Source organism: Oncorhynchus kisutch, unplaced genomic scaffold (assembly GCF_002021735.2).
Source record: "Oncorhynchus kisutch isolate 150728-3 unplaced genomic scaffold, Okis_V2 scaffold4012, whole genome shotgun sequence".
NCBI lineage: Eukaryota > Metazoa > Chordata > Actinopteri > Salmoniformes > Salmonidae > Oncorhynchus > Oncorhynchus kisutch.
Genome location: NW_022265957.1, coordinates 173,308 through 182,131, shown reverse-complemented (window position 1 = coordinate 182,131; position 8,824 = coordinate 173,308). Strand labels below are relative to the sequence as shown.

Here is an 8,824-nt window from a genome sequence, read left to right as displayed (position 1 = left end):
AGTATTAATCGCAAATTCCAGCACTAACGGATACCGGGAAATAAATAAGTATTAATCGCAAATTCCAGCACTAACGGATACCGGGAAATAGAAATAAGAGACCCGGTCACGAATGCGGAGCCACGCCCTAAAATAACATGTGACCACAAGGCGTTTGTGACACATTCATGCGTTCCAATTTTGTCATAATTGTCTGTAGGTTCTAAATTGCTTATGAGCTTGGCTGCCCTTCAGAAAGTAGCTGATTCTTGTACTCTACAGCTGTATTTTCCTACAGTTAATAATAATACTAGCAACAAAACAGATTTCATTCCTTAAAATGATATTGCCAGATGGAAGAAAATAATAAGGTAGGCCTAAACTGTAATAAGATATACCTTAAAGACTGCTTGTGTTTAATCCTGAATCCAGTTGCCCCTCTTGTACTGGGATAAAACAATAGGCAAGCCATGAACCTTATGGAGGAGTGCATGTGTTTTGCAGACACACCTCGGTAGTGGAGATAATGGGGTATATGCAGACACACCTGGGTTCTAGACTGGCTGAGGTAAACATTTTAGGAAAGCCTGGGTTTTTAAATCCCGGTGAAAGCAGATATGTCAAAGTTTGTCAATGTCATGTTGCCCTTCCATTTAGATTAAACTAGCGAAAAGATCATTTTGCTTCTCTTAATCCACATTTTCTACCAAAAAAACATGTTCATGCTTTAGGGCTGGTGGCTCCATATATATTGGTAAAATATAAAGTGTGTGTGTGTGTGTGTGTGTGTGTAGGGTGGGGGGGGGGGGGGTAGTGGATATATTGGGGTATAGGCCTAACTGTTGTTTTGAGGGTGAAATTTCAACCACAGGATGATGTCATCATTGTAAACTAAATTCAGCATAGCCAAACCTTGTATAAAATAGGTTGAATTTGTACCTTTGAAACCATGTCAGATTTTCAACATTATATACACTTTCAGAAAAAAACAATAGGCAGCACCTCAGCCCGGGATCGAACCCCATTCAGGGTTTTAACTACACCCAGCCCTGCTTAGCTTTAATATGTCACTGACTACTACCAATATGCTATTGTGAGAATTATTATTGAGAGATCTCTTACTAACAGTGTTAATATCGAAGTCATTCTAAGGGGTAGGTCTGACAAAGCAAATGAGTGAGTGAGTCTTTGACATGAAGACAGTGGTTAGATTCTGCCATTGGGACTGCTCTGATGTTGTTTCCATTCTCTCCTGGTTATGACCATAGAGCCTTGTCCCAGTCTCTAGACCTGCCTGTCTGTGTGATGGATGACCACCTGACCTCTGAAGCTGTCAATGAGATGGTAAGTTGACCTTGTCATTTCATAGTACAACATTAATCCAATAAAATGTTATAGTGATGCTATCATTGGCAATGTTGACGTACCACAACTATCTCTGTTGTGTTGCAGTTGTTTAATTGGCCCAACGTTGCCAATGCTCCTCCACTCTTTAACAGTTAATAATCATTTCAGTATGATATTTGTTGTATATTAAGTTTGATTATTTGCAATATAATTACATTTCTACCAGGAGCAGAGCAATTCTACCAGGAGCAGAGCAACCTCAGTGATGGAAACCACAGAAGAGGGGAAGCTCAACAATGTGGAACATCTGACACTTATGGACTTCCTTCAAAACCTAACTGAGAAGTATGTTCTGTTTTCTTTGGTACTATCACACCTTCAAGGAAATAAGATCAAATTAGAAACTGATCAATCGGGGAAAAAAAATTCATTGCTAGAAAAGTTGTCACATTGCAATTTTGCCAAAACAACTGACACAAAGCAAGTATAACTTCACGATCAGGCAAATAATTAAATAAAAACAATTCTGCCACGCATCCTGATATGACAACATTTATAACAATATTGTTTTCAGGCAATGGAGGGGGATTCGTGAGGGCATGTTTGACCCGGTAAGATCATGTTACTGACAATTTAATCAGATTACCATGAAAACTCTGCCTAATGTTTAACCTTGTTCATAAGCTTTTGAAAGATGCACTATGCAACATTTTAAAACACTTCTTCTGTTTCTGGAATACAGCTGACAAAACAACAGCTTGCCGGCTTGTGTCTGAGGATTGTCCAGTTTTTATCGGACAAGCTGATGCAGATCATCATCCCAGGTCTTTACGAACTACTGGGCATCCAAGATGCTGCCTCCTCTCCATTGTCACAGAGATCTCTCACAGCGTCACTCACCAGTCTGTTAGACGATAAGACTAACACCAAGTCCCGCGTGAGATTTACTGAGGCTGGTGTACCTAAGAGGCCAGGCAGTCGAAAGCTTTACAATAGCTTTCGCATCCCGACTCCCTACCCTTCCTCCAACTGTATGGAGCAGGAAGAGGAAGAAGAGCAGGAATCACAACTTAAGTTCAAGGAGATTTACCTGACTAAGGGCAGTGGAAGCTACCTGCCCAAGGGGGCCATGAGGTATGTTCTTAAAGGGAAATTTAACAACTTCATATTCATCTCCAGCATCACCATATGTGAAAATTACACATTTCCGTGCTTTGTAGTAAAAAAAATATAGAGGGATGTAACTGTTTCCAATAGTGCTGAGAAATTAGTGCTTTTTGAGGTTGGTTTGGTTTCGATTCAAATATTTAAAAAATAATCACGGTTTTGGATTTCAATACTTTTTTTAGACATTGAATGCACTATGGATTATGTGTGTTGAATGCTGTAACAACACATAATAAAACAATGAATAAAAGTCCCATGATGGTAGTGACTGTCCATTACTGTTTATGACTTATCAACCATCATTTACTTTCTCATATAAAATATTTATTTGATGACTTTATTATTTCATTCCAAGTCATCAACTCATCTCTATAGAGCTGCTGCTTATCCTGTCTGACAAAATCACTATTTTAGTAGTTCTTCAAATTAAATAAGACCTACTTTTATGACCGCTGAACACCAACTGTCAATCACTTAGATCATGTATTTCCAGGTAGAGAATCCTCGCAACGCAACTGCTTTTTATCTCTCTCATGCATTCTCTCGTCTCTCCGTCTCAGTCAATGAGGTTTCCGTATCTGCTCCACACAGAGTGGACAAGCAAGTGGGTGTGCAATGGATTATGGGAATTAATTGCCATATTTTCTGTGCTGAACTATGTAGAATATTGGCCTGTTGGAAACTACAACTCCCTACTACATAGCATAGTTTGTGGTTGATCTGATTTATCTCTACAGAAACTGAGCATCGAGCTCACAGAATAAGAAAAAAATTAACTATATGGAATTCAAGTAATTGAGCCGACGTCAGTCAATTAGTTGTGTAAAAACCTAAAATAACAAAAATGTTGGTTAAATGCTCAGCTCTAGATTCTAATGACATCATCAGTGTGCATCGTGTGATTTTAACCAATTATGAGTAGGCATTGCCTACTAATTGGTTGATGATGTCATAGAAAACACTTATCTTCCTCTTTCTTTTTTACTACAAAACATAGAAATGCCCGTTTTTCACATATGCTGATGTTGGGGTGGTGCTGGAGATGATGAATATGAAGTTGAAACATTTAGAAATTTCCCTTTAACATTTCTTCAAACTGCCTTGGATTGTCCTTGAAGTTATTAGAAGTTACAGTATTTGAAGTTTATAGCAATTTTGATTTTTGTAGAGGATAGATATTGCCAGGATAGATAGATATCTACAGTTTCAATAAAAATGACTTATACAAAATACATTTTATTGGGCTTTAGAAATTAAGCAGTTAGGCTGACATCACACTAAGGTTTTTTCTCAGAGAAACAGCAGCGTTTTCCTCATTGTTTTCAATGGTGCAGATGTATTTGACACACTGAATGTGCATCACAGCCTTACATATTATTTGTTTGACTTTGATGATTTCTGTTGTTTTTTTCCCAAGGACTCTAACCTCTCTGTCTGATGTGCAAAAGAAAACAACCAAATCTGAGACGCTACAAGTCCTCTTAGGTGTCTCAGAGGACACCCTCGTCACCTGTGTGCAGGACAGCCTGCAAGGTTCTCTCTCCAAACTTGCATGCATGTCCAATTCTCCATCTGGAAGTGCAGGCTCTATGATGCTAACCCCTGCTGTAATGGCAGAGTTGGCTAAAGATGTCAAGTCGGCCTTATCAGTGGTCGTTAAGAGTGCCTCCGCTAGCCAAACCTCTCTAGTGACACCGGTAAGGGGAGACTCACAGACCAAGGTGACTGAGAGCATGGTGAGAGAGCTGGCTGCTAAACTTGAAAAAGTTGACCAAGAGAGCAAGAGTCTAACAGGGCAAGTCATGACCACGATCTCTGACACAATGGTTGCTTTTGTTGACGAGAACGAACAGAATTTGCTGGAAGATCTGAAGGACAAGATCACGTTTTTGGCATCGCATGTTGGCTTCATTGAGGATCTTGATGCCCTGATAAGGAAATACGAGAACAGCTACAATATTGGTGAATCTGGTTCCTCCTGCACGCTCACATCTAAGAGCATCCAAAAACTCTCCAGCCGGGAGTTTCAAACATCAGCAATACAAGCAGTGAGTGGAGTTCTTGCCAAAAAAGTCAGTAGTTTGAGCTTTCCTAGTTCAGTCATTCAGTCTGAGTTAACAGGTGCTGTATCAGGTCAAACATTCTCTGGCATTGTAAAGACAGAGTCAATTCAACCAGTGGGCTCAGCAGCGTCAGTAGTTGTTAAGACTTTTGTGTCAGATATGAAGTCCTTGGCTGAATCTGAAGAGAGTCCTCAACAGAAGAGTGCCTGGTCTGCTGCTGTTCACATTTACCACAGCATCCAAAACAACTTGAAAGATTATTTCGGCAAGCTTCAGCGATGTGCCTTAAAGAGCATTGTCACATCTGATGATAACATCACAAATGCTGAGTTTAAGGAGACAGTTCCACTTCCTTGCTTAAACATGAAATATAGGCCCAGTAAGAGTGAGCCTCAGTTGCCAGAGTCCACTGGTGCAGTTACTTTACAAAGAGGCCTAAGTGAGAGCTCAAAACTTCTTTGGGCAAAAACAGAGTCAGAAGAAAGCAAGCTCCTTCTGACAACTTGCACCAAAGAAGTCATCTCAGCGCTTCTGGTCTTGTACAACACTGAGATGTCAAAGGAGGACCCCCTGTACACTGTTGGAGAAAAAGGATCAGACTTCTCTATTGAGAGAGAGAAATTTGTAGAGGGTGTTCTGGCTCAGCTTGGGGATATCTCCCATTCCAGGGCCTCATCACCAATAGTATATGAGTTCTCCTGTCAAAATGAGGACAGCAGAAGTAAGGCCACAGCTTCTTTGACCAGTCTGTTCAATTGTATTAGAAAACTCTCAAGTGAGGAATTTAAGAGAAATGCCACTCAAGCAGTGAGTGAGTTCCTAGTTAAAAAGTCCACCAGTAGCTTAACTAGTGCACAGCCTGCTTATTCTGTAGCATCCAGGTCTTGTTCCATTCAAAACCAGTACACATGGTCAAAGGATATTTGTGCGGATTCTGCTGCCTTTGGCATCATTGAAACATTTGTGGAAGACCTGCAGAGCTCGGCGCAACCTGCAGAAGTAGAGGAGAGAGAACCTGACCTCCAGGAAAATGCACAAAAGCTACAGAGCAGGATCTGGTCTGCTACTACTAGTTTATATAACAATATTCAGAAGACCTTAAAGGACTTCATCATTCATCAGCGGAGGTCAGACATGCTGAGCAGAATGTCTAGTCATATACCCACAGAGGACTCTGGATATCTTGGGACTAAGGAGCACATTTGTTTGGCAAGCCAGGACTTGAGGCAAGCTAGTAAGAGTGTGCCTCACTTGCACAGTTTGAACCTTGAAGTGGCTCTACACATGGGTGTCAGCGAGAGTTCAAAACTTCTCTGGACTGAAACAGACGAGGCTCTACTGACCAATAGTACCAAAGAGGTCATTTCAACAATCTTGACCTCATGCGAGGATCAGGCATCAAATGCACCTTGCTTCTCCACAGTAGGAAAGAAAATATCTGATATGTCCCTTGAGGTCAACATGTTGGTAGGTGGTGTTCTGTCTCAGCTGAAGGACATCTCCTTGTCAAGGTCCCCAACACCATGTGAAGACATGTTTGAACGTCTCCAAGGTTCTCCTGAGCGAACCTCTCCAGTAAGTCTAGATTGCAGCACGGCTGCCTCCAAAGGCACTGCATCTTCCCACAGTCTTTCAACAAAGATCCTCCAAAAACTCTCTAGTCATGAGTTCCAAACCAAAGCTGAGAAAGGAGTGAGTGAGGTCCTCTCTAGATCATTTAACATTGTGGAGGAAGGCACAACAGATAAGTACCTCCAGCCTGTATCTACATCCACCACATCTACTGATATTATACAAACCATGGTGAAAGACCAGCAGGAGCTCACCCAGACCACCCAATCATCGGACATGGTATCTGGAACCTCCCTGCTCACCACTGGACAGGTTTCTGAGAAAAGGATCTGGTCTGTTGCTCGTAACATCTACTACAGTCTGCAAAGTAAGATTACGGAGTTTCTCAGAAAAGATCTTCAAAGATCAGACACAACACTTGGTTCAATCCAAATCTTTACATATCAAAGCAGTCCTGCATCACAAAGAGCAAGTCTCGGCCATCTTGAGGTCAACCAGAGCAGTGTTACACCTGGTGGAAACGATGCCTGTGTGGACATTCCGCACAAATTATTATCTAAAACCACTGAGCTCTCAGGATCAATGCTGGAGGATATTGACACGATCCGTTGTAGGAGTGCTGACAGCCAAAATACAAGAAATACCTCTTCTTCACGCTCCTCCATCTCTCTAACACCTACTTCAAAATTAAGGCAGTCGAAATGGCACTTTGCCTTACCCGGGACTCCCATCCCCACTGAGTTTCCTGCTCAGATTGACTTTCCCATTGTTAGAAACACAATCATTGAGGACTTCTTTCACACAGAGGACTTACTTCCTGTAACCTTTGTGGACAAAGTCAGGCAAGCTGCTGGGGTGGTAGTGGACATTATGGTGGAAAGTGTTGAGAACACACAGGAAGATGGACAGGGTGCTTCTCATCTTGACGACCTCCGATCTGCTGTTAGGAAATTGAGAAAAATAATTTCCACTTGGACCATCCACATTTTCAGTCATGAATTGGTGGATAAAGTGATAGCCCTTCAGGACAGCCACAGCACTCCACAGGTCTTAACATTGGAAGCAGCCAAAAGTGCTTCAGACTCCATTCTTTCAAGGCTGAAATGGAGAAAGGAACAATGTGCCATTTCCAAGGAGCTCTCCTCTCAGATTCTCCAGATATTTGCTGAAGAGACAGTGAAGGGCTTCCTGAGACAGTGGTCAGATGAGTATGAAAACATAAACTTTGATGTTTCAGTCCAGAACGATCCAAAGACTTCTACTTGCATGGTCATTCTTCAAATGATCACCAAAGCCACTGCTAAATGTTATTTTGAGTCCACTACCAGCGTGGCCACCAGTGACATTGTAGAAGGCGTGTTTGATTTGGAAAGGGATACCATCAGCAGTACTGGAGAGCAGGTCCTCACCTTTAACACAAAGGTATAGTACACATACATCTTTCATGAATAACACTGCTGTTGACCTTTTGTGAGATATATGATTATTTGTGTCATGGCATTGCACTGCTTCTTTGCAATTGATATGCTGTACTTTAAGATATCGAAAAAAATTCAGTTTGTTTTAATGTGCCTTTTCCCACCAACCAGGGTTCCAAGAAAGTTAGTAAGAACCTCTGTCCTCATGAGTCTCTGGAGTACCAGCCTCAGAACATTTCCCCTACTGTGTACTTTACAGGTAAGCCCTGCTGCTGTTTAGGCTGCTGCTCAGTCAAGACTGAGACATTATCCCTTTACCATTCCACTAATTCATTTGGAAAGACATTGTACTCCTCTGAGTTGTTACCTATGACATACTGTACTGTGGGCTGGGTGGTAGCCTAGTGGGTTAAGAGGTTGGGCCAGTAACCGATAGGTTGCTGGTTCAGAATCCCTGAGTTCACGAGGCAAAATCTGCCAATGTGCTCTTGAGCAAGGCACTTCATCCTAATTGCTCCTTGTAAGTCTCTCTAGATAAGAGTGTCTGATAAATGAGTAAAAATGTAAATTGATGGCATGCTGGATGGTCTTTTGTTGCAGAGACGATGACAACATCTCATGGCTCCTTTTCTCCAGAGGGAATTTATGATATCGCATCGTCCTTCCCACTTGAAGAGAAGAGTCGCAAACCCTCCCTTTTCACCAGATTGTCTAGATCCATCACGAAAGGCTTTCTCAGCCCATTCAAATCTTCAAGGAAAACCAAATTATTTAATTAAATTCCTCATTATAAACAACGAGAGCATTCATTTGTTCAGATGAGAATCTAATCGTATTGGTCACATACGCAGAAAACAACTGTGAGATGCTTTATTACGAGCACATTCCCAACAATGCAGAGTTAAAAAAGTAAAAATATTTTCTAAATAGTAACACAATAACAATAACAAGGCTATATACAAGGAGTACCAGTACCGAGTCAATGTGCATGGGTGCGAGGTAGTTGAGGTAATACAGTATGTCCATGTAGGTAAGGGTAAAAGTGACTAGGCAATCAGGATAGATAATAAACACAGTAGCAGCAGCTAGTGTGAAAGTCGGTCAGTGTCACAGTGAATGTGTGGGTAGAGTGTAGTGAGTGTGCATCGAGCCAATTCAAGAGAGTCAGTGGAAAACAATTAGAAAAATACATCAATAACAAAGGGGGTCAATGCAAATAGTGCAGGTGGCCATTTAATTAACGTTCAGCAGTCTAATGACTTGGGGGTAGAAGCTGTT

At 41.5% G+C, this 8,824-nt stretch overlaps 2 protein-coding genes across 2 annotated transcripts; both read left to right on the top strand.

The window, feature by feature from the left end:
• Positions 1-190: 190 nt before the first annotated feature.
• Positions 191-2,560, top strand: LOC116373040 (uncharacterized). The gene is made up of 5 exons (XM_031821750.1): positions 191-350; positions 1,248-1,323; positions 1,553-1,671; positions 1,901-1,937; positions 2,069-2,560. Exons 2-5 carry the CDS (start codon positions 1,285-1,287, stop codon positions 2,558-2,560), a joined length of 687 nt encoding a protein of 228 aa, XP_031677610.1. The 5' UTR covers positions 191-350; positions 1,248-1,284.
• Positions 2,561-3,681: 1,121 nt separating this feature from the next.
• LOC116373036 (uncharacterized) lies at positions 3,682-8,490 on the top strand. Its single transcript, XM_031821746.1, has 3 exons — positions 3,682-7,550; positions 7,718-7,805; positions 8,147-8,490. The coding sequence occupies exons 1-3, from the start codon at positions 3,846-3,848 to the stop codon at positions 8,323-8,325; spliced, it is 3,972 nt and encodes a 1,323-aa protein (XP_031677606.1). The 5' UTR covers positions 3,682-3,845; the 3' UTR covers positions 8,326-8,490.
• Positions 8,491-8,824: the final 334 nt, after the last annotated feature.

Excerpts from the sequence above, each read along its gene's own strand:
- LOC116373040 (XM_031821750.1), top strand. The coding sequence starts at position 1,285 with ATGGATGACCACCTGACCTCTGAAGCTGTCAATGAGATG. Across the intron at positions 1,324-1,552 it reads CTGAAGCTGTCAATGAGATG|GAGCAGAGCAATTCTACCAG; the intron begins GTAAGTTGACCT and ends CATTTCTACCAG. Across the intron at positions 1,938-2,068 it reads GTGAGGGCATGTTTGACCCG|CTGACAAAACAACAGCTTGC; the intron begins GTAAGATCATGT and ends TCTGGAATACAG.
- LOC116373036 (XM_031821746.1), top strand. The coding sequence starts at position 3,846 with ATGTGCATCACAGCCTTACATATTATTTGTTTGACTTTGATGATTTCT. Across the intron at positions 7,551-7,717 it reads TCCTCACCTTTAACACAAAG|GGTTCCAAGAAAGTTAGTAA; the intron begins GTATAGTACACA and ends CCCACCAACCAG. Across the intron at positions 7,806-8,146 it reads CCCTACTGTGTACTTTACAG|AGACGATGACAACATCTCAT; the intron begins GTAAGCCCTGCT and ends CTTTTGTTGCAG.